General features: G+C 41.3%; 1 protein-coding gene across 4 annotated transcripts in view; it reads right to left on the reverse strand.

The window, feature by feature from the left end:
• Positions 1-26,737, reverse strand: part of CMIP (c-Maf inducing protein) — a 158,302-nt gene that overhangs the window by 84,531 nt on the left and 47,034 nt on the right. For all 4 annotated transcript variants that reach the window (XM_075838663.1, XM_075838664.1, XM_075838665.1 and 1 more), the window contains exons 2-3: positions 11,263-11,388; positions 2,939-2,989 (exon numbers count right to left, since the gene is read on the reverse strand). In XM_075838663.1, the coding sequence (XP_075694778.1) occupies positions 2,939-2,989; positions 11,263-11,388 (177 nt within the window). The remainder of the gene's footprint in view (positions 1-2,938; positions 2,990-11,262; positions 11,389-26,737) is intronic.

Raw genomic sequence — 26,737 nt, forward strand, 5'->3', positions numbered from 1 at the left:
AGCCCAGCTCTGCCGAGCCGGCCAAGCCCAGCTCTGCCGCGCCGGCCAAACCCAGCTCAGCCTCTTCTGACAAACCCAGCTCAGCCGCTTCTGACAAACTCTTCATTATATAAATATTTGAATGTTATATGAAATCCTTAGGTCCTTCTGTTTGTGATATGTCACAAAATATGCAAAACAGGTTTCAAAGAAGGTAATTTCAATATTTTAGAACATATTCTCTGCGTTTCACACTTTCTCGAAGAACAAAGCTTCTGTATTTTGCTTCTCTAGAACGCAGCCGAAAAAAAGACATCGGATGTGATACAGGTCCTTTAGGTTGTATATTCATGGATTAGGGAATTAATATACTTTAATTACACACGTAGGTCATTGTCCTACAAGACGGCAGAATTCTCAACCATGTGCTGTCCATTTTAAATGTGTCGAGAAACTCATAGTATGTCCTATTCTGGTCAGTTTTTGCCGACCAGACTCACCCATTGATGTTTATGGGTGCGTGAAAAAAACCCCAGTCCTTTTATCATAGTTACAGTGCTAAACAATCCAGAAAAAAAAGTTCTCTATGCTGTAAAAGCAATAGAAATTGCCATCTGAGCGATCACGTGACCTTTTTGTAGGTGTTTTCAGTGGGTTGTGACAAAATTGTAACAAAACTAGACCTACTTTTTTGCGGTTAATTAAAAAGGATGACAAAGACAGAAAAAAGGACACACAGATGCAACATTAACATTAATATGGATAGAAAACACTCTTTTTTGCTTATGTGAATAAGGGTATGTTGACACGGCATATGTTCAGGCTCAACAATACGAGGCTGATACCAAGAGACAACAGCCTCGGAATCCAGTCTTTTTTTTTAAGCGGATTTTCAAAGCCATTTTTTTTTTTCGAAAGCGATTGTTTTGTAAAACGTTTTTTTTATTTCATCAGCATAAAAATACGCCTCATATGAACTACACAGAAAATTTCCCGTCTATTCTCGTCCTGAACGGCTGGACGTCGCTGCATCATGACGAGCATAAACGCCATGCTGATCGCGCGGGAACAAGAGTGCCAGTGCTATCAGGAGCAGGGCAACGGCTGTAATACTCAGCCACAGACCCGCTCTAAAGGAGGGATCCTCCTTTGATCGCGTAACGGAATCCCTGTGATGCGATTGCGGGACATACCATATATGGGCAGAGAGCCCAGGGTCCATTGTCTGACCATATTTCCTGTTAGGGCATACTTAGGTATGCCCTAATAACTGCATGTGTACAATCAGTACACAGGCTGATGTACCGGCATATAGATATACATTCAAAATGAACAATCCACCTATGGGGATTGAATTTAGCTTTGTATGAGTAAAATAATAGAGAGGGGTATTTACAACCTTCTTAAAATTGTATGTAGATTTGACCTGTGAAACATTGTAAGAATTTTGTACAAAAGTGGAGTTTCCCTTTAAATCTATCCGCTAGACCACATTCCGGTTTGTTTTGTCGATCAAAAGCCTGTATTATGGAACAGATGAACCGTCCTCCACGCCACACACAGATTGCAGCGTCTTCGTTTTGCTACAGTTTCATTCATACCTTGTGATTATATACAAAATACGGGTTTCTACGCCAGAAAACGTTGTAAGGTTTGGCAGCATAGGAGAAATTTTAATGATAGATTCTGAAGTTGGTCAGTACTTTTCTTAACTCTGTTCTCTTAACCATTTTTATACGGATGTTTAAAAAAAAAAATGTGGTTTAAAATCATTAATATTTTCCATTGTGTATCATATTATAAGAGTTTTAGTAAATATTTGCATTTTGCATAAAAAAGCAATTCTGGAGCACTTTTCTTAGAGCTCTGCATTTTGACGTTCCTCTTTTATCCCTCCTGGAAATGTATAAATAAATTGCCAACCGTGTGTTACCATTCTCCTTCCCAATAGAGTGTGCACAGACTGACACAACACGATCTGCACCAATTAGATAATATCACTGTGTACGGACATGCCCCATTCACAAAGGTAAAGGTACACTTCCAGGAGGAACAAAAAAGGAGTGGCACGATGCAGAGTTCTAAGGCTGGGTTCACACAGAGTTTTTTGATAAACGCCCGAAGTTAGGGCATTTCGCTTCTTTTTCCCGCGAGACTGCTTTTCCGCTCGCAGGAAAAAACACCTTCGCCTCTCATTGAAATCAATGGGAGGCATTTTCGGACGTTTTTTGGCGCGTTTTCCGCGTCAAAAAAACTCTGTGTGAACTGACCCTAAGAAATGAAGCCCCAGAATGGCTATTTCATGGCAATTGTTGCATTTATGGTAATGCAAATATTTACTAAAACATACATGTCAGGAGTGCGAACTGGTCCTCAATAAATCCTATTTACCGGGAAACCGCACTTTTTTCATACAGATACTACAGGAGATAATTTGGTGAAATATAGGAGCTGAGTGAATAGCGTGGCACTCTGCAAAGCATCCAAACCACTTTGGTACTGCTCGGGGGTTTTCAGATCTTCTGGACATGACATATCTGGAGAGATGGTGGAATTCTCCTTTGCCAAACCTACTCATATTGCATACTAGGTGTAGCGGTTATTACAAAAATAAAGAATATTTCACAACGTACAGTCCCAAAATCCAAGGCAGAGTTAACAGATATGATCAGAAGACGGTGTACATGGCCTACAAAGATAGGCGTCAATAAGAATACAACTACCCAACCACTTGGCCAGTGAGACCAAAAAAATTTAATGCAGCTCTGAATGGGATTGGAGTATAGGACATGCAAGTCTGAATAGTACAGGATACGTAAAGCAAAGATACTGAATATTACATGAAGACGTAATACAATACTAATTTACCACGGTTGGACCTTTCAACTATAAATAAGCTTTAAAGCCAATTGGTTTGTGTCGATTTAGCAGATGCTTGAGGCAATAGCTTTGGACTCACCTTCCACTGCAAAGAATGGAACCACTGATCTCTCAGATAGCTGTTGGCAGCCTGTAAAGGAAGAACATAGTGATCAGTACAAGTCATCTATAATTTCTGTCCCTACATCTGAGGGACTAAGATGGTCAATGGTAGGTTGATGCACAAGATTATATTTACTAAAATAAGTGCTCGGATTTAATAAATACTATTTACTTTGTAATACTGCGCAGACTCTTGCCTGATATTTGAAATAAATCGGACAAATAAATTGGACAGGTAGAATCCTATGCTTTTTTCTAAGATGAGAGGGGCCAGAGATCACTCATAGTTATCATCTTCACAGCCACTATACCAAGATATTCACACAAGCAAAGTAAACGAGTCAATGGGTAACATGGACAGGTTGCCGAAACTACGGCCACATGGGTGACACATGGCCGCATGAGTTACCCAATAAAACCGTGGTTTCACCAGCAAAATCGTGCGCCCATTCTCCACCGCATCTGGATGTGGTTTCAGCTGCTCGGCATGTGTTCTCTACCTCATTGTTGTATTTCGACCAACAATTATAAAATATCTATGGTGGCCTGGTTGAAGAGATTCAACAAAATCAGAAAAACCTGATTAACAATGTACATCTTTAACCTAAACCAGTCATTTGACAAGCTGAGTTGCTACGGACTTCCTATGGAGTTTCCAGGCAGCACTTCCCTAGCAACCAGTCTGTCTCAGATTAGTCAGGTCTTACACCATGATTTTTTTTCAACCCCTTCCCGCCATATTAATCAGATTTTTTTTTGTTAATAAATTGAAGTCTTGTAGTTCCACAAGAGCTGGACACCCACGAGTTGATATTCTTTGATAAACCTTCTTTATCGTAGTCAATACAGCCCACCTCCGTAATCTCCAGCAGTTCATATTTATTTCCTGGCATCTCCTCTCAGGTAAATATCACCTCTTCCTGCTATGGACACATTAGTGGCCTCCAGGCAGACTTGGTGTGGTGTACAAATAACAATGGTTCTTTAGTATCTGCTTCCTGCAGTGTATGTCAATATTTGCTCCATGCTGGGTACACATTTAATCAGGGCAGAAAAGTCTCTTATTGAAAATGAACAATACGGCCTATTTTTTTTTCAGCGACAACAATTGATGAGGGAACAGCATCTCCCATCACAGGTTCACATTATAATCCCAGCCGCCGAAAGAGAAGTGTCCAAATGATCAGTAAACCCGTCGGTTTGCCAAGGGGGAGTTTCTTTTTCTTTTTGAACTTTCAAGTTCTCCCTCAAGTATCTGTCAAAGTACAAAGGTACAGCTTAAAGAAGCCATAATGTCTACCCTCATAACCACACTGGTCATACATGGCTGAAATAATATTCACAAGAATCTATGGAAATAGGACGACAAATTCTGTACAGCAATGCGGAATACGTTGGCGCTATATAAGCAACAGATATAAATAAAATAAAGTAAACTTAGACATAGTCTTAGTCAGGAGATATATACAAGTGCAGCATAGAATTCGGACAGGTCCACTCTTCTATTAGCCAAACAGCACAATATATTGATGCCGTCTTGGCTAATAAGAGGGTTCAAAGAATACAGCGGATTCCGCCGCCTGCCCCCCCCCAACTTTCTAAATACTTTTTAATAAAATTGATTTTTTACTTTGAGATACAGCTGCTTTGTATCCTGCATACTGAGTAGATATATGTAGCGCTAAGACCTGAATCCGTCAGGTCAGCAGCACCGATGGGTTTAGTGTCAGCGGGTCCTGCTAGATCCACCTGTAAATCGATCACATCTAAGTCATGAACTTAGATGTGATCGGTAACCGCTCGATCCTGCGTGTCAGACACATAGGACCTGCTGTCACTGAACCCGTCAGTCCCGCCGACCTGACTGATACAGATTTCAGCGCTAGATACAGCTGCTCTGTGTACAGGATACAAAGCAGCTGTATCTCAAAAAGTAAAAACATTTTAATAAAAAGTATTTAGAAAATTGCACACGCACACTTACATTTTTATTATTGTCGGACAACCCCTTTAAGTTATGGGTAACTTTATAATGTTATAATTAATAATAAGTTATGGATTAATGTATTTGATCCAGGGAAGGAATTTTTCCCTAGGTTAAAGAAAATTGGCTTTTTGCCTTCTTCTGGATCAACATTGCAGAATAATAGGCTGGACATGGGTCTTTTTCCAGCCTTATGAACCAGAATCCTAGGATTACAATAACTCCGCACTGTGAAACCCGACCCGGCAATCGCAGTGAAAGATGACGCTGTGTGCACCTTCCTTAATGGTGCTGTATGTGTCATATAAGAAATAGATGGTCTCAGCTCTGACACCCTGACAATAGCCGTGGCGGCTGCTTCTCTATTATATGCGGACGCACACCTCACCTCCCAGCCATTAATAGTCTACAAGACCAGTACTTCCATTACACGGAGCGCATGATAAATTAACGCTGGGAGGCGCGTGTACAAATGGCTCTTTATGTGTTAACTAAACAACAGAGCAGGCAATTAGGCGGCTTTAATGCTCACAGAAAGATTTATCACCTGGGCGGCCAAACAGTATTGTCATTTTTAACTAGCTCAAAGCAGCGTTGCTTATTAGGTGTGAATTGTGCTGAATGAGGCAGAAATGTTGTCTTCTTCTGCTCCGTCCCAGGTGTTCTGTGGAAAAGTCCACAATTCAGAGGATTTCTGGAGTGTCCATCAGTGAGGCGCTAATGCGGGCCCCCTATAAATACTGGCTTCATGCTGAATTTGCTTGCATCAAAGCACCATGGCTTCCATCCAAAAACAGTCAGTGAGGGGAATCTTCGTGTAACAAAGTACACACAGATAAAACAAAAACGTTACGGACTAGTGACCGGTTTGTGTGGTTTTAGTATCTGGTTACTGCTAGAGCCAACAAAAATACACACATACTCCAGTTCACACAGAGTTTTTCAAACACGTTTTTTGATGCTGAAACCGCGTCAGAAAACGCGCCAAAAAACGCCTCCCACTGATTTCACTGGGAAGGTGGAGGCGTTTTTTTCCCACGAGCGGTAAAACCGGCTCGTGGAGGAAAGAAGCGAAATGCCCCATCTTCGGCCGTTTATTTCGCTGACCTCCCATTGCCATCAATGGGAAGCAGAGAAAGCGGTTTTCGTGGCGTTTTTACCCGCAGAGCTCAATGACCGCGGGCAAAAAACAGTGAAAAATGCAGCAAACGGCGTGCAGGCAGATCAAAATCTTTCTCAAAATTCCAGACGGAATATTGAGGCAGAATTTTCTGCCTGCAAAAAAACTTAGTGTGAACATACCTGGATATACGGCATTGCCTGGACCTGATCGACACAAGTCCATATTGGGGGTCTCCATGGTGTGGCATGTGATGGATAATGACACGTTTCTTTTATCCTCACAGATTCTTATTGAATTCTTATGACCCTTCTTTTCAACGATGGTCTTCGCACCCAGACCCCCACCAATCGAAACTTCTCATATGCTTCTATAACATATCAAAAATTTGGCACAACTCTTTAAAGGGGTTTTCCCACATGTAGGACAGAGATCTTCTTGTCCTGTTCCCAATGGGAGAGCAGGTCAAGTATGCTCAATCTCTGCTCAGACTAGAACTGTCCCTTTTCCTGTTAGTCCGACCCCAACAAATCTTTTCCCATAATGTTAAATGACCTCTTTTATCTTCATGTTATAATAATATCATCTCAACATTTAGGATATATGGACGTTTAGAAAACTTTAACCTATTTTTTTCCCGTTCACACTGAGTTTTTGGACGTGGAAACCGCGCCGCAAAACTCACCAAAAGACAGCTGAAAATGCATCCCATTGATTTCAATGGGAGGCGGTTTTCTCCCGCGAGGACATGCCCTACCTTCGCGCGATTACGCCTCTGACCTCCCATTGACATCAATGGGAGGAAGAGAAAGAGTATCTCGCGGCGTTTTATGCCCGCGGCGCTCAATGGCCGCGGGCAAAAAACACCGCGAAAAACACTGCGAAAATCGGCGTGCAGGGAGAGGAAAATCGGCCTCAAACTTCCAAACGGAATTTTGAGGCAGATTTTCCGCCTGCAAAAAAACTCTGTGTGAACCCGGCCGTATGTTTTTCTTTGTTTATTTTTTCACTCTTTGTTTTTATATTTGTATTTATTTTTTTTTGCCTCAACATAAACAGCAGCTGAATTCAGGACAAAAAAAAGAAAACAAAAACACAGACAAGAACAGGCCGGGCCTTAATGCATCTCCCATGACCCATAGCCAAGCTGCTGATCAAGCTACTGTGTATCCTCATTGTGCTTTCCAAGGGCTTCTCCCCGGTTTATTTTTCCATCTGGTTACCTGCTGATTATTAAGAGGAGGGGACGGGGGTAAAGCGGCACCACACGTGCGTGTACAAAACATTTACACAAGGAAAATTAACTCTGAAATAATACCTTCTGGACTGAGAACTGGATTAACTCCTTACTGTGCAGAGCACTTGAGACTAAAGCAGTAAATCAGAATCTGTTTGACTTTGCAATATTCCGTTAAACTTTGGAATTACGGAGATTTACAGGTAAAGTAGCAGTTTTGCGAATGTAAACATTAGTGAAAGTGTAAGTTTACACGTAACGGATTTGTTGCGGAAATATTCCACAGCAAATCCACAGAAAGCCACAAGAAATCGACAGCAAATCACGCGTATTTAGCTGCATATTTCAGTGCAGATTTTCATTTAATCATATGCATTTCAATGAGAAAATTCTGCAATAAAGACGAAACATTCCGGAGCAGAAATTTTCATGCTGCGAATAAAAATAAAAAAAAGTAAAAAAAATAATACACGGGCTAATTTCCAGGTAGAAAGTTTTGACAGCATGTGGATGAGCTTTGTACAAATCTCGTCCACTTTGCTGGTACCGTAAAACGCTACAGAATGTCCATCTATAAATTTGCAACGTGTGAACAAGGCCTAAGGCCCTGTTCACAATGAGTTTTATGCAGGAGGAAAATTCTGCCTCAAAATTCTGTTTGGAATTTTGAGGCAGATTTTCCTCTGCCTGCAATCCATTTGCCGCGGCTTTCGCTCACGCCCATTGAGTGCTACGGGCAAAAAACTCAGCGAAATACGCTTTCTCTGCCTCCCATTGATGTCAATGGGAGGTCAGAGGCGTAACCGCGTGAAGAAAGGGCATGTCCCTTCTTTCTCCCGCGAGGCGGTTTTACCGCTCGAGGGAGAAAACCGCCTCCGCCTCCCATTGAAATCAATGGGAGGCATTTTCGGCCGGTTTTTGACGAGTTTTGCGGAGCGCTTTCTGCGCCAAAAAACTCGTCAAAATACTCTGTGTGAACAGGGCCTTAGTGTGGGAAAACAAGCATACAAAATGTATCTGCCAATACGAGAACACACTAAAATAAATACTATCACTGTGAAACGCAGGTCAATTTACAAACTACACAAGTCAATTCAGGAAGAAGCAACAGAAAAAAAACTAGCATTTAAAGGAGAACTCCAGTACTGATATTAAAGGGCTTTTCCAGTTTTATGTAAATAAAGCTCAATGTATAATGAAAAGTCATATAACATTTTATTTTACTTTGTATTTTAGTTTCAAGTTCTCCGTTTGCCGTCAGTGAATGGTAACATTCAGAGGATGAATCCAGTACAGATTTAGGGCCCCATGCACACAAGCATAATTTTGGTCCGCAACTACGGATCAAAATACGGTTCTGTTCATTTCTTTAGCGCACGGACACCTTCCCATATATTTATGGGAAGGTGTCCGTTCCATAGAAATCATCCGTAAAAAAATAGGACATGTCCTATTTTTTTAATTTTAAGGACCGTATACTTATAAAGAAAGCACAGCCCGCGATTGTGGGTGACTGTCCGCGGCCGCTGTGCCGTAAGCACGGACCGTGATTACAGGCACGGTTGTGTGCATGGGGCCTAATACTTCTCACAGCTTAAAGTTTGCTACTATCAAGCATTTTATTTGAAAAATCGTAGCATGTTAACCCAGCCTAACTAGTATGTCATTAGTACACCATCACTAAAGTATACCTATCATTTAAAGGTTTTATCTCCCCCCCCCCCCCCCACCAGAGTCAACAATGTATGCACAGATAAAAAATAATTTTTGTACTACATCTTATTATTGAAAAATGGCTTCCTCCACTTAACATTCGCCTCTTTTCCCTCTTGCCCTATCTGTTCAGAATCTCTGCACTCACTGAAAAACAATGTATGAAATTCTAGAAAAGGATTCTCTCTTTTTTTTTTTTGGGCTCAGAAACCGTGCCTCTCTTGTTAATGGGCTTTGTCTAGAAAAAATGGTGCGGAGTACCAAACCAAGACACAGCCCATGGACAAGAGTGGCGTAGTTTTTGTGGAAATTATCTTTTTTTTTCCAACCTCATCGAATCCCAACCCTTCTGCTGCCAGGACAATTTTCACACATTTAACAAACACAAAATAGAACATGAATTTTAAAATATAAAAATCATATTATACCCGATACTGGCCCAAAAAACAAGCGCCAATCGACGATACAGCTCGTTGATCGGCGCTCGTATACCTCCAATCATAGGGAGCAACGATCTTTCATGTATGGGGACGAACGATCATTAACTGTTCGTCCCCATGCATTTGCATAATGTTATTAGCACGTCTCCATTTACACAGGGAGATGTGCTGCCAACTAGCGATCATTTGATTGTCGCCCTGTTTACACAGGCGAATGATCGGGAGCGGGTGCTTTTAGGAATGCTCGTTTGCCCGACAATTGGCCTATGTAAAAGTCCTTACCAGGTTATGATCTTCCTTACACAGACACAAAACCAGGAAGTAAAGCTTTCCTCGCTTCTACCTGACTTCAAACGAGTGCTGCACCTCGAATATTACACCTAGAATAGGGAGCCTGATATCCATTGAAAGTGCAGATTCTGAGCTCTAGCTTAAAGGCATGACATATTTGCATACGTCCTCGGCAGTGAAAGGTTGAACTTATTACTTTCGCTACAAAGAACAGAGGCAGCCATTTTTTAGGTGAATATGTGCAACATTTTAGGCCCCATGCACACGAACGTGTTTTTGCGTCCGCAATTCCCCCGAAAAGCCACGGGAGAATTGCGGACCCATTCATTTCTATGGGCCCATACACACTATCCGTGTTTTCACGGGTCCCCGCATGTCCGCAAATCCGTGCCGCACAAACTCAGGACATGTCTTATTACGGCACGCAAATTCGATGCGGACATGCCCATAGAAGTCAATGGGCCCGTGGAAAATGCAGGTACACCTCCGTGTGAAAACCGCAGTTTGCGGAAGTGTTGCTAGGCGACGACCGGGAATGAGTTCTGTCGTCATCCTGTTTTACCTAGGCTTTTTTTTTTATCCGCATTTTGTGGATTACATACGGATGAACTGCGGATTACATACGGATGAACTGCGGAGGACATTTCACGGAACACGGTCCTGGAATTTGCGGACCAGAAAAACACTACGGTCGTGTGCATGAGGCCTTAGACTTGAATATTAGTAACCTAATGCAATAGCAATGTCTCTTAAGTGAATACTCAGTTCAGCGTTCCAAAAGAAGGAAGACATTTTCACAGAAATTGTTGCCTTGTCCCCATAGATACTCCACGGTTTTATATGAATGCTAATTCTTAGTCATATCAACCAAATGACCCATGTGCCTATAGACCGCTGATCAGTGGAGGGTAACAATAATGTCATTACACAGAGTGGAGTGTCTCATTGTAAATCCAATCACTAGACATTTTACATATATTTGGGAGTTTTTGTAAATTTGGATTGATGTAGATTTTAGGTTTAGTAAACCTTAACAACAATGTCGACACTTGAACAACATTTTGTTTCTTTTTATCTAAATAGGTTTAAAATTCTGCGTTTAAAAATTTTAAATAAAGATTTGAATAGAAGCTGTAGCTCAGTTTTCTGATACAGCGCTCCAAATCCCCTGCATAGACAGAGTTAGCCTCTTGGGGAGCATGGAAGTTTACTGCATACGACTTATACATTGAACTCCATAATAAAACAGTATACGGTAAGCTCCCCCTAGTGGCAGCTGCAGTCAGACAGAATTTAATCATGGAACTCTGTGTCTATACAGAGGATTTGGACATCTGTATTAGAAAAACAGAGCTCTAACCGCTATAAAGATGTATTCAAAAATAAATAAAAAATCAGCACATAAAGTTGGACCTAAAAATTACATGGTGCTTAAAAGGTGTGCAATCATTTTAAATAACACTAATGCTTTGATGTCATATCAAAAAGCCACGTCAGAAGTCAAGGTTAACCATACCTGGAGTAGGACAGTCCCCCCAGGAAAAGTTAGTTGTAAACAGTATTTTGGGGCATTCTCCCAGGACAGCAGCTGGACATCCTCAATGGCGCTGTATGGCATGCTATTTTCCATGTACCCTGTAGGCTGAAAACAGAAAAACATAGGTTATTATTCCTGTAAAGCCACCATAGAGATACATGGGTACAATACTGAAGACTGTAGGAAAAGGATCGAATTGGCTTTTGGAGAAAATTTTTTGTTGTCAACAGAAAACAACAAAGTCAGTAGTAAGTTTTTGGGCTTCGCAGCTGCTTAATACGGAGATTTAAATTTTGTACGCGGAGTAATTACTTTTAACGAAATCCACACTCATATTAGTAGTTTTTCCAATAACCATTTCTTATCATACATAATATCCACAAAAAGCAACTTAGAAGAAAACCAGGACATCACATTTCCCCATTTCTCTAAGACATACCCTTAAAAAAAAAATGTAAAAAAAAAATAAAATAAAAAAAAAAAAAAAAAAAAAGGACAGCCTATAGTTTGTCTATAATGTAGGACAATTTACTGTAATGTTCATATGATGTTTGACTGGACTTTTTTTTTATTTTTATACAGAACTCCTGTCCCCCTGTACAGTTATATATCCAACAGCCCAAAAAAATATTCAGTGTTCATTTTATTACATAAAAATACAGAACAGTTGTACTGTGGGAAAAGGTATAAAAGTGCTTCGTATTTTGGGCCGCTGGAAAACCCATTTAACCCTTTCATGTCGAACGCCTTCCGACACCTAAATATCCACAGCAAAATTTGACCTTTTGGAATGCCACATTTCAAGGGTCAATATTTTTTGGTATATATAGATTTTTTTATGCTTTGACCAAATATTTTTTTCTCTTTTTTCGGGGGGGCACAGATGGGGATTTAAAGTAGTACCAAGACACATCCCGGTATAATACATTTTTTTATGTAGGGCAAAAATTCAAATTTAACAGGAGAAATTTATGCCACAAAATAATCCCAGCTCTCTCCCGTGTATAACAATGGAAATATGTGCACTTTGCCCCACTGACATCACCGTTGTTCGGTCCGAGAAGAAAAGTCCCCTTTTTTTTTTTTTTTTTTTTTTTTTTTTTTTTTTTTAAACACCACCTGATGGAAGGAGAATTTTTACAGAATTTTTTTTTGTAGGCATAAGAGCAGGGCCTAGGGAGGAAAAAAATAAGTGAAGGGTAATAAGTTGTGTGAATTTATTATTACAGATTCTGTGATATGGACACATTATTATATGCGCCAATGTCACCGAATATAGTCCCTGACCGTACGGACGGCTACGGAGGTATTAGGGAAAAAATATATATATTTTACAGGTTTTTTTAATGTCTTTTTATTTTAACATGTTCGGTGTCCTCCCAGCATTTCTCTATATGCAGATAACAGATAATAGTGATAGGATGCCTGCTGGTTGCCACAGTGTCAGTCCGATCTTTTTAATGGCAAACTGCTATGCAGCGTGATCTGTCATTAAACAAGGTCACGTCAATGCTGCAGCAACGTAAATAATCAGATTGGCGACGTGAGGGGGTTAAAAAGGACCGGTCACCTCTCCGGACAGGTCTATTTTAGTAAATACTTCCCCATCAAATAACAATTCTGGAGCATCTTTTCTTACAGCTATGCAATATGCCATTCCTCTGTTATTCCTCCTAGAAATGTAGGAGTAAATTGACAACTGGGTGTCACCATTCCCCTTTTCAAAAGGGGTGTGTCCCTACACAGTCTCACTGTCAGCACTGATTGGACAGTCTCACTGTGTGTAAGGACCCACCCCCCGTAAATCCCAGTTGTCAATGTATTCATAAGTTTCTAGGAGAAACACAGAGTCCTAAGACAAATGCTCCAGAATTGTAACTTCATGGGGAAATACATCTGAAACAGACATGTCAGGAAAGGCGACGGGTCCTTTTTAAATGAGAAAATTGCAGCTGCGTGTTTCCACCACTAGAGGGAACTTATTGCGTACTGTTTATACATTGAACTCAATAATATGACTGTATGCAGTAAGCTCCCAGAGCTCCCCCAAGTGGCAGCTGCAGGCAACAAGAATTTTATAATTTTTTTCATTGCTGGCGATTTGGAGCTCTGTATCAGAAAAACAAAGCTCTGACCGCTAAAAAAGGGAGATATTCGGAAATGAAGCAGTATAGAATTTTGGACTTTAAAAAATGGTCTGGCGTTAAAAGAAATATTGTTTAACATGGTACTCGGACCTGTAAAAAAATAATAAAAAAAATAAATATATTATTTCTGCATAATCAAGAATTCTAATATATATAATATAATAATATTTCTAGACTGTCAGATCTTACATGAATGGAATCTTTTTGTACAAACGCCATATACCATGGAATTATACAGATTTGGGAATGATGATGAACGTATTCAGCCTGATGCAACTCTATGACCATTCGCAGCTGCTGGCCTTGGTTCTGGATTTGAACTCGTTGCGAGCGCTGCAGACATGAAAGTCGCCGTGGTAACTACACTCAGAAAAGTGACTCAGAGTGGCTTCACTTCAGGCTTGTGTGCACTTGAGCTATGTAAGGATCTTCAAAGGCAGCTGCAGCATGTGTAGAGAGGCTCAGAGCACACAGCAGCCAGCCTCATGCTCGTCTGTACTGTGCTCAAGTTACAAGACGGTAACTTAATACGCGCTTACGCAAAACGCTGCCGTCCACCACAATCCGGGGCTTGGCGTAGGCTCTGGAACTCGCAGGAGTCAAGCAGAGGACGCATGGCTGTTTATGATGATTTACTAAGCACATGTCTGTGTGAAAGGGGTTCTGTGGAATACATTTTTCCCTTGGCACCGTTGCTCGGTGACATCAAAACAACTTCACGGCGACAAGCGAGGGCCTCTCTTCTAGTGTTACGCATCTCACACATCGCCGTGTACGTTTATTCAGAAAACCGTGTAAAGAAATTCTGTTTGAATTGGAAAGATGCCAACTAAATTTCTTCTGTGTATCCAGCACAAAAACAAAAAAAACTAAAAAAAGTTAAAAAAAAAGTATATAGAATTATACACGCAGAGCGTTCGATAAAAAACAAAACTATTTTTATGTCAAATTCGAGTCGTCCCTGTGATGTTTTAAACGTCAGTTCAGCAGTTTTTCATTTATAGGGTTCTAGAAAAACTGGGTGGCAGCTTCTTTGGAGGCCGAAATGGCAGCCATATTGCTGGTTACCCAGCTTTTGCAAAAACAACTAAGACTTCTATTTTTAAAGGGGTTTATTAGATTAGAAAGAAAGGTTTTGCTTGTAGAAACAGCAGCAGCACTATTTGTGGCCGAGCTGCAATACCAGACACAGCCCATAAACTAGAGTGGCGCTGTTCTTCGAGTGGGGAAAACAAACCCTTTTTTCTTATCCCATACAACTCAATTAAACCAAACTCCCCATATCTCGGTTTCTCTGACCCCTGTCCAACAGCAATTGTCCAGTAGCTTTATTTGTACATGTTGTCTACGTCTAGACAGTTTACACCACATTTCGCAAGATGGATGTTTACACCACTACAAATATTACATCAATGATTTTGTTGACATATTTGAAAAAAAAAATTAAAGTAGGACAAGTTAGAGGACATACATTTATATGAAGGGTAAGATGAGCAGCTCACAGACAACTTTGGCACTGCTTATCTCTGTCTGGTTCATGTACCTTCTACAAAAAATGTCAAAGGACTATCTGGCAGCTGCATAGGAATTGACAATTATAGTGGGATCCAATGATTAATCTCTAATAACTAGTTGGCTAAGGGCTTATTCAGACGAACGTGATATACGTCCGTGCAACGCGCGTGATTTTCACGCGCCTCGCACGGACCTATGTTAGTCTATGGGGCAGTGCAGACAGTTGCGTGATTTTTACGCAGCGTGTGTCCGCTGCGTAAAACTCACGACATGTCCTATATTTGTGCGTTGTTCGCTCCTCACGCACCCATTGAATTCAATGGGTGCGTGAAAATCACGCGCAGCACACGGAAGCACTTCCGTGGTACGCGCGTGATTCGCGTGACAGCAGTAAAAACTATGAATGAAATCAGAAAAGCACCACGTGCTTTTCTGTTTACAAACATACAAACAGAGTGTCATAATGATGGCGGCTGCGCGAAAATCACACAGCCACGCATCATACGCGGCTGACACACGGAGCGGTTATGTACCTTTTGCGCGTGCAAAACGCCGCGTTTTTTGCTCACGCAAAACGCACATGCTCGTGTGAATCCGGCCTAACTTTAATCTTGGTGTCAAGAGAAGACAACCCATTTTCATATGTCATATTAGGGAGTATGGAAATAAGGGGGTGGCTCTTGATCCCCCCCCTCCCACGTGCCTTTCTGTTAACAAGCAACAGCTCCCACACTGGCGGACCCGGTCATTTAAATAGCAGCATGTAATACTACATTTGCCCTGTAGCAGGCGATAACTGCCATCGTATTATTTTAATAACACGTCTTCAAGGACGTATAGGTGATCGAAAAGGGGTCTGTTTTTATTTTATTTTTTTCTCCAGAAAGAGCGCCACTCTCGTTCACAGGTTGTGTTTAGTATTGCAGCTTACCCGCAATTTTGTACCAGACACAGCTCGTGGAAAAGAGTGGCGCTGTTTGTGGGGAAAAAGAAAAAAAAAAGCATTTTACAAACCGCATACAACCCACATGATCAGGTGAAGGTATCTCTACTATAGGGATCTGTGCCACTCAAGTCACCATGTAAACCTACCCTATCCGACACATTAGTAGCAGAGACATAGGCGAGGCTGGCATTATCCCATTCCCTTTAATCATTCGTCATTTCTTTTATTTTGTTATTAAATAAATAATTTCATTAATACGAGATGACGACATTCACTTCCACAGTGAAAAGAATTCACAATGTTCATCTTGTCACGCCGAAAACAGATTTGGAATGAATCACTGCTGAATGAACAAGGCCGAGGAGTCAGGGATCAGCGATGCTGCATCCTGCCCATGAGGCGGACACCCACATAAACCAATATCATTTCTTTGCATCATCATCGTGTGGGCACGGTAGGAGATGGTCATGTGTGGCACAGGAAATCTAAACGGACAGGTGAAGCAGACATCTGATTGGCATTACTCATGATGAATATCTGTGGTTAACAGGCAACTGGGACTGTAATAGAATGGCTGCGGGGAAAGCTGGGTTTTACACGGTCTGTTCTGCGTTCGGTTTCTTACATACATTAGGCACACTATGTTAAAAAATCTCACGCTGCAGCCGGGATCCATGTTTATCCGGCCATAGGCAATCATGCGGGAGACAGCTATGACATGAACCAGCCAAAATTGGCATATTATTTCCTTGCAATAGAGATAAGCAGCTACCTTACACATCTGACACCGCTTATCTCTGTAGAAAATAGGATTGAAAAAGTTTGAAAACCAACCTGTTTACCACTCACCATAGACATGAGATTGCCACAAAAACCTTATGTCTATGGCGGCCTTTACGGGTAGTTTCCCATTGTAATGAACGATTAGGGCGTCTTTTAGCGGTCGTAATTGGGGCGTTTTTAGTCACAGCCAGGTCCATACACTTCTGTGAACTTCTGATTGTGTCGCCCAGTAGAATAGTCAAGAGCCAGGGATGTAATTGAATACAAGCTCACGAACGCCCGCATGGAGGTGAGGAAGCGGCGGCGGGGGGACAACAGGACACAACTTCATATATTTTCATACCAAATTACTTTGTCTGTTCTCATATTTCTTATGATTTCCCTAAAATCTTCACCATATGTAAAGCGGAGGTCCAGACACAAGTCCAACCAACATAAACAGAGGTATTTGACTATTGCTTAACGTCTCGTATGAAAATGTCATCGCCTGCTATTCTATCCAATAAGCAAATTCGATTTTATACCCGTTCCCCAAGTCAGTCCGAGCCTCTGTGAGAAACACATAAAAGTATTGGCTGGAATGAACCACATCATTTTCTTATCAAATTCTTACCTATCAATACACAAAAATACAGTGTGAATATCTATAATGCAGCCGTTTCAGTGCTTAAAGGGATAGTCACTCAGCTTTTCACAGGTCCTGACTGGCAGAAAAATCTGAATGCTTATGTAGTGTCAATTCTGGCATTCTATTCATGAACCAGGAAGAACAGGATGAACAGTGCTATGGGAATGTTTGAAACTATGCTGCGGTGCATGGTCGCAGTCTATGGGAATACTTCTTATATGAATCCAGAACCAGAGCAAGTAAAACCACAAGGAATATGTCTAAATGTACCAGATGCGGCATAGACGGTCCTTATCGAGCAACATTTTATACAATTGTGGTTGAAGTCTTTATATTATATATCGGTTTTATTCCATTTACTAGTTTTGGTGAGAGAAGGTGTACGGTATTTGAGGTGAGACACCTAGAACCAGTACTGTGCAAAGAGAGGAAGACGTCGAGTTACTCAGCAAAACCCAAAGTGGTCACACATTAAATAACACTTATTTCTGCAGATTCCCCCATAAACATGCATGTTCGCCTCGGCCTAGCGTGCAGGTTTATTTAGATGGGGAAAGGGGAATAAGCTGCTGCCAGAAACGTTGGGCAGCGGGTTATCTGCTGTGGGAACAAAGGATTGGGCAGGCTGAAATCCAACATACCAGGTCCTTTTTCCCCCCATCTGACGTCAAGGAAGAGTTGGAAGGCCCCCATACAGGTGTATGACTATGGGTAGGTTTACACGGGGCGGATACAAAAGTACACAGCAAATCCGCCCTGGAATACGCAGGGAATTCCGGCCAAAAAAAACCCGCTCCAAATTGTGGTGCAGTTCTTTGGGTGGAATACAGCAGGTTAAAAAGATTTAAAAAAAAAAGCTTATACTTACCCATAGCCATGGTGGCGCATCCCTCTGGTGTCCTGCATCCCGGATGACGTTTCATCCCATGTGACCGCTGCCTCCTGTGATTGGCTGCAGCAGTCACATGGGATGAAACGTCATCCCAGGAGGCTGGCCTGGACGCAAAGAGATCTGGGTAAGGGTATGTTCACACACACTATTTACGGACGTAATTCGGGCGTTTTAGCCCCGAATTACGGCCGAAAATGCGCCTCAATAGCGTCGGCAAACATCTGCACATTCATTTGAATGGGTCTTACGATGTTCTGTTCAGACGGTCATTTTTTTTACGCCCTGCTATCAAAAGGCGGGGCGTAAAAAAGACGCCCGCGTCAAAGAAGTGTCATGTCACTTCTTCAGACGTAAATGGAGCCGTTTTCCATGGACTCCATGGAAAACCAGCTCGTTACGTCCGTAATGGACGCAGCGTTCAAGCGCCTGCACATGCCGTTACAGCTGAAATGACGGCCGTTACGGACACTGTAGTGTGAACATACCCTAAGTATAAAGTTCTCTCTATTTTTCTATGTTGCTATTTTTGCGGCGGAATCACAGCTTTTCCGCCGCGCAAAAACGCAATATTTGCAATTTGTTGTGGGTTTTACCTCCCCATTGAATTCAATGGAGAAAACCCGCAACAGAAAACCAGCTATTCCGCAGCATGAATTGACATGCCGAGGATTAAAAAAAAAAAAAAAAAAAAACGCACCGCAGGTCAATTTATGAACGTTTTTTTCGGCTGATTTTTTACAAAGCGTGTGGGTGAGATTTGTTTAAATCCCATCCACTCTGCTACTACTGTATTATGTTGCGGATTTTGTGCAATGACATAAATTGCGGAAAATCTGAAGTATTTAGGCTACATGTGAACATACCCTTTATGTGTACGGCCACCTATACAGTAACAGGGACAAAAAAAAAAAAAAATTTTTACCTACAAATATTATGCATAATGGATAAAAATGGGAAGGTTGAGAAAACCGCCAGTGTGAACCGAGCCTAATGTGAAAAATACAGAAGTTGGGCCATCCTCATAAGTCAATGGGACTAAACTGCAGCACCAGCCACAACCCATAAACTAGAGTGCCACTTTTTCTAATCTCAAGTAACCCTTTTAAGGGGGGAAGCTCTACCTTTGAAGCCAATGAACAAAAGAAAGTAGAGGGACTTGTCACTACGGGCTGACCGTACTGTATATGCGTTGTACGGACAGCACTGCTGGGGGGGGGGGGGGTAAGTCACTGCCACTTTATTTAAAGAGACACTCCAAATAAAACTGTGCATGACACATGGGTTATCTTAGTGATCTCCTTTGAATCCCTGTGTCATGCATCTAGCCGTAACACATGGTATCAGTTTTCCCCGGAGTGTTCCTTTAATAAGTCTATGATAGGGATTTGCTGATAATTCAGTGGTCTCCATCAGACTAGCTTCATTTGACATTTTACAACTATACATCCTCTCCGGATCCAAGGGTTTGCATTTTTACTGTAAAGTATAATCGTCCACATCATTTCGTATACTATAAAAAAAAAATACACATCACAAGCAAATGACACAAATCCAGGACTGTTGCTGCACAGACATTTACATATTATACAGTATGAAAATAACACTTATATCTCACAGGCAAATTAAACAAATATGTTCCCCAGCCCTCAGAGCGCTGTCCTCAGCGGTATTGTCTGCGAACATCTGCAGAGTCACAATAAACCACATTCTACGTAGTGAGGTTAGAAACACGCGCTTCCACCCTGTGCAAACTGCTCAGCTGTGAACATCCAGAAAAGCGCAAGAACCCCCTCCCCCCAGCGACTGAATTTTCAAGGACATCACACAAAAGTGATCCGGGTAGTTCCGTAAATTGTTCATCTGCAAGATTAAAATCGTAACTCATTAGAATTATTTGTTTTAAAAGGGGATCTCTGAGATGGTAATAATAAAAGGTTAAATGGGTTGCACAGGGTTAGAAAAACATGGCTGCTTTTTTTCAGAAACTGTGCCACACCTGTCCACATGCAGTATGTAGTATCGCTTAAATTGAGCTTAGCTGCAATACCAGACACAACCTGTGGTTAGGTGTGGCGCTGTTTCCTGAAAGAAAGCAGCCATGTTTTTCTAATCCTGTGCGAGCTCTTTAAATAGACCGAGCACAGGACATTATACTATGTTTTCACTAGTAATATAGTCCATGAGTGTAGAACTTGTATCATCGGTCCCTAAAAACTGATAGCTAGAGATTTAAAGAGCACCAAACATAAAAGTCATGCACTGCTTCTTCAGGCCTTGTACTAGGCTTAAAGGGGTTCTCTGGGTATTTATATTTATAGATTATATCTATAGTATATAGGTCATCAATATCAGATCGGTGGAGGTCCGACTCTCGGCACCCCCGAAGATCAGCTGTACACAGCGGCTGTGCCTGGGATTGTCATTCAGTGGGGCTAATCCTACAATTTGCCATGCAGAATCCTTGGCATGCTACGGATTTCTGTGGTTATTTTTATACTGTGTCGCGGACAAAAATCTGGATATTTTCTGTAGCTTGTGAATGGGATGCGGATTTGCTCATTTACCCATTGGTATTCCCCGAAGATTTGCTTATTAACACAGGAATGTGCAATATGTTCACACAACCTATTTTCAGACCTTTTTCGGGCGGTAAATGCCCCGAAAAACGACTAAAAAAGCGGGGGTTGAACGCCTCCAAACATCTGCCCATTTATTTCATTGATTTGAAACAGCGTTCCATTCCCACGGGGTGTTTTTTACGTGGCAGTTTTTAAAATCTGCAGCGTAAAAAAGAGGCCTCATAAAAAGAAGAAGTGCATGTCACTTCTTGAGCCGTTTTTCATCGAATAAATAGAAAAACCGCTCCAAAAAAGGCAAATTGCTTAAAAAATGGTTGAACATCAGAGGCTGTTTTCCCTTGAAAACAGCTCCGTATTTTCAGCCGTTTTTTGTGAAGCGCGTGAACATGTTAGGCATCACTTATTCCTGTGTTCATGTGCCAAGATGCCCTAGGTATAGAAAACTAAAGTAATAAGATTAACCTGCTTGTTGATGGTCTCCAGGTAGCAACAGTACTAATAGAGGATTGGTTTCATTCGTTACAGTGTCGTGTTAAATCCAGCCATCCATAAACGCCTAGAACGCGTAAGTGCAGCGCCCCCCTATTGCTTTGCCATCTCCACAGTCCTGTAAAGGCCATATGGACATTGCAGAGAAGAATCCTCTACTTGAGACTCCCTCAAATGAATCAGAATGGAGAGCCACTGCAAAGAGCGCCTTTTGCTCTGGAGGACACGGTGTTTAAAAGTAGAAAAACATATTTATTTATTTTCGTATTGTCGTAATCGTATTGACCCACAGAATGAAGCACAGAAAATGAAACCCAAAAAACTATGTAAAAATCAAATTTTTTTCTCACTCCACCCCACAAACATTTTTTTTCATCTTCCCTGTACATTAAAGTTTACCTATACGTTCCAAAAACATTTGACACCGTTTCTGCAAAGCGGCACAGCGCTCACCTGAGCGCTTCTGTTGCTTTCTTTTAGCGATCGGTGGAGTCTCAGTGCTCAGACCTACAAAAAACAGCCCTTTAGAAAAAAAAAAAAAAAAGTTTGGCTTTTGGAATGCGGAGGAAAAAAAAAAAAAAATGCAAAACTTGCCCTGGCAAGAAGTTAAAGCAGTTCTCTGCTTTGGACAATCCCTACATGTTAGAAGGGTCCCTTGACAATGAGCTGATTACAAAGTGTCTCCCGGCTGGGACCCCCAGTGATCAGCTGTTATCTGTACAGAAACTTGTCAATGAGTGTTCAATGTCCCTCCAGCGCCACCACAGGGCAAATCATGCATTACACAGTTTCCATTTAAATCAATAGCTTGTCTGTGTAGGACAGGACAGGTCCCCCAGAGTGAGAGACGCTCTTTGTAACCGCGCTCCACTCTGGACAAGAGATGAGGATCCTGAACAGGGGACCCCCTAGATTAACTAATTCTTTAATAGGGTGTATGAAAATGGGTTTTCTAAACTGAAAAACCCCTTTAGGAAGGAGATCCTGTCAATCAGCCACTGTCCTCCAATCAGAGTTCTCCATATAAATATGACATGTTGTAGGAGATTGGACATTCCCGACTCATCACTGAAAACACGATCTGTCTCCACATAATAATGATTCAGGTATTACTGTCTGAATGCGGTCCCACTTCTGAAAAATCATGACTCATATTCCTAGTTAATGACTTAGAATGATACAGAGACTTTTATTATCATCGTCATCATCTATTATCTACCTATGTATATATTTCCTGTACAGAAAATACGTTTATTCACATCATTCCTTGCCTCTCGTGACACTTAGCATTTAATTTCCCTTTCTTAGACCAACATACAGACAATAGGCAGTTTTACATGAAGCCAATTAAAAGGAATACTCCAAGCAGGACTGACCCTGTGCTTTGCCTAGTGCAGGGCCTGAGGGGGCGGAGCATGACACAGATATTTCTCTGGTGTTCTTAGAATCTCTGCTTCATGCACCACCCCCTCAGGTCCTGAACTAGGAATAACACAATGTATTAACTATAGCCAATGTGTTCCGCCAAATTGTATTGGAGGGAATAAAGGGTTCTACAGATTCTAATTGGCTATTATGTCGGATCTCCTCTCCTGAGTGCTCCCTCTGGGTAAGTCAGCTGTGTCGAGAGTGATCACATGGGCATCATGCAATGCATCATTTCTCCTGTATTGGCACTGCAGATTACAGCTGAACGCTGGGAGTCCCTGCAGTTCACACCCAGTGATCAGTTCATGTTATGAGAATCCGTCTAATAAAACGGGATTGTCCAAAGACAACCCCTTTAAAGTTTTATTTTTCCTTTTATATGTATGTGTTTAAAATTGTTCAATTAATATTCAGTTTTCTTTACTAACTATTTTCCATCATCATATTTTTCTCATATTTAACACTAGGGTCTTACAATTACCATAATAAAAAGTAAAAAAACATTTTTATATTATATATAAAAAAGGAGTTAAAATCGACCCACGTCTATACCCATCGAGCCATTACACTGTTTGTTGGTGGCATACCTCACCTTATTTTGGCAATATTTTGCCCACTGTATAGATGCACAATTAAACACACATGCCTTTATCATAATAATTACTGTACCAAAAATAATTTGGATACCCACTTCCTCTATGTCAAATTCTGGATCAACAATGGGTTCATCCGAAGCAAAGCTTAACACACCACTTCCTTTATTTCACGTCTTTGTTCAACAGTCACACAGTAAAAACAAGCGAGAAGGCAGAACAGGAAGAAGAAAGATCAACTCATTCTACAAGCACGGGGTGAAGGTGCACGTCTGTGCCCCCAGTCTCCTCCCGAGCTCCGCAAACTCCAATCTTGGCCACTTACCAAGCAAATCCCAGGAGGCCTTTGGCAAGAGATACAGTTAAGTGTTTGCATCTGGAGTGAGACCAGTGACCAGAGATTTTTCTTTTCATCCACTCCTTACATACTGAATCACTCTTTAGGCCAGATTCACATGAACGAGTGCATATTTGGACGTGAAAAGCAGACCTTTTTCACGTCCGAGTTGCACCCGTGCAGGACCCGTTTTCACAGATCCCCATAGACTTTGGTCTATCGAGGGATCAATGAAAAAGACGAAAATAGAACATGTTCTATTCTTCAACAAACCCTTCACATGGTCCGTTAAAACTACGGCCGTGTGAACGGCCCCATTGAAATACATGCATCCGTGTGACGGCCGTTGTTTTAATGGCCGTCACACGGACGTATACTACGGTCCTCTGAATTCGGCTATAGATGTGAAAAAAAGGTGGATAGTATAAATGTAACCTTGTATTATATGAGCAACGGTCCAAATACAAACATCGAACTTATCAAAACTGCAGCACAAGAGAAGACCGTGTAATGAATAAGGAAGACTCCAAAATATGGGTGTGCTAATTTTCGGCTTGTATTGCCTATGGTAGTACCGGTCCTAATATCGGAATTGTCCTCAATGAGGAATTATTGACCAATTGTTGCTAAATGCTTTGACTGTAGGGATTACAGAGGCTAGAGTGAAAAAAATAGGAGAACAGCGCTTCATAGGGTATTCGGTTCCTAAAAGGCTGGCGGATAACAGACATCTTGGCGGCTCACCTTGTATGGTTGTGATGGAGGCACAAAACGGATGTAAGTATATACACATGTGGGTGTACTAAGCGTCCAAGATGTCTCCATTAGGAGTATTCAATACAGCGGATGTGTAATGGTATTAAAATAAACTTTTTTTTCTGACTACATCCGATTTAAAGATGAAAGATCCAAAAGCCATATTAATTATGTCTAAAAAAACAAAAACAACTTTTATAAATAGATGGTAGTTTGCATTACATGGCTCAAACCGTTCTTCAGAAAGTGCCAAGATATTGAGGTATCTCTGTATTGTCTGAAGAAGGCGTTGGGCCCCGTAACGCGTAACTACCAGAGATTGACTGTAGTGATGACCAGTTTTGGAAACGAGTTCTTTAGTGAGACGCTATAATAAACCCAACTCTATTCTGTAGCTCAATCTGAAGTTGATGGATAGTATTATTACCGCATTATGGTGGTAATTTTGAGTATATATACTTCTAGATATTGGGGCTCTTGACCAAGATCAGCTGAAAGACGTTATTTTCCATAGTGTAAAGTGTGTATTTGCTATTGAGGTCAATAGGTGATATCGCAACGGACCCAATATCACCACATGAGCAATACTAGAACTCAACCAACTCATTGGCAAGAGAGACAATAAAGAGGTTCTTCTTTGAACAGTCCACCAACATGATCTTATTGTCCCATCCTGATCTTCTCCTTCGATCCCAGAGGAGAGAGACTTTTTACCTTTTAGGATCTGGCATTGCTATAAACGCCTACGACGCCCATGGCTTACGTTACATATCCTCCCTCGTGTTCCGGACACCCTTTATATTATTCCAGGACATAGTTGGCTCCAACCGACATCATTCCAGGGTAGGTAATAAAATTAATCACAAATGCTCCTACTTTGTAAACATGCAAGTGGCTATTTTCTGCAGAGTTCTACCATGTGTAATCCTGTTAAATAAAAAAAAAAAAAAAACCACAAAATCTATTCAACAAAAAAGGTTACCAAGACACCAGGTCTGAATATGCCCCCCTGTACTTTATAAGCTACTGATGGGAAAAAAATAAAATAAATGAGGCATATTTGGATCTGGTGCCTTGGTAACCTTTTTTGTTGAATAGATTTTGTGGTCATTTCACAAGCAATGCATTTACTTTGTAACCAAGAACATTTCCCACAGTGGGTTAAGGCAGAGGAAAATGACTCCTCCACATGGCCTTCAAGAGCTGGTAAGTATCATCAGAGCAATGTTTCTCCACACAGTATCCTCCCTAATTACTGAGGAAGGATCCTATGACGTAGACAGTCGGGATGATTCCATGAGCTTGGAAGAACGGCACCACTGTGCAAACTTTACGGTTCTGGGGAAATCCTACAAAACTTTGGTCTTTTTCACTCAATAAGACGTACTTGGTGCCAAGCACAAAACACGTAAGGCCTGAGAACTTGATTATTTTCCAATAAAATTTTTGATTCTAATTGGTCTCTTGAGTATTTATTGTGTTGCTTCACTCTTCATGACCCACGTTGGAAAAAAAGTGTCCAACACCTCATGTTTTGTAGAGGAACTGCCTTCTACACATTGGGAGGGGGGGCAACATCAAGAGCTTTTAGAGGCTCTGTCACCACATTATAAGTTCCCTATCTCCTACATAAGGAGATGGGCGCTGTAATGTAGGTGACAGCAGTGCTTTTTATTTAGAAAAACGATCTATTTTTACGACGTTATTAGCGATTTTAAATTTATGCTAAATTAGTTTCTTAATGCCCAACTGGGCGGGTTTTTACTTTAGACCAAGTGGGCGTTGTACAGAGGAGTGTATGACGCTAACCAAAGTAAAAACACGCCCAGTTGTCCATTAAGAAACCAATTACCATAAAGCTAAAATTGCTAAGAACGTGGTGAAAATACCGTAGATCGTTTTTCTAAATAAAAAGCACTGCTGTCACCTACATTATAGCGCCGATCTCCTTATGTAGGAGACAGGGCACTTATAATGTGGTGACAGAGTCTCTTTAAAGGTGTTTTCTGATTTAGAAAACGCATTTTCTAATATTTTTTTATAATATTCTGAGTCAGGACTCCCATCTACTAGTCATACTAGAAATGGTCTACAAGAAGTCTCTCTTTCTATGGACGACCTGGTATGGTCTATACATTACACAGACCCTCGAATGTGTAATGCTTTATTTCTCCAGTGCTAGCACTTGCTGCCAGGTTACCCCAAAGAATACAGCTGATCACTGGGAATTCCAGCATGGGGGCCCTTCCAACAAAAAGGGAATACCTACAGCTGTCAACCCCCAAACCAAATTTTTAAAAAACACTAAGGGATCAGAAACACGAGGAAAGGAGAGAACATGAGTGAGAACAGCCATAATGC

The sequence above is a fragment of the Rhinoderma darwinii genome, chromosome 9, assembly GCF_050947455.1.
Source record: "Rhinoderma darwinii isolate aRhiDar2 chromosome 9, aRhiDar2.hap1, whole genome shotgun sequence".
In the NCBI taxonomy this organism is placed as follows: Eukaryota; Metazoa; Chordata; class Amphibia; order Anura; family Rhinodermatidae; genus Rhinoderma; species Rhinoderma darwinii.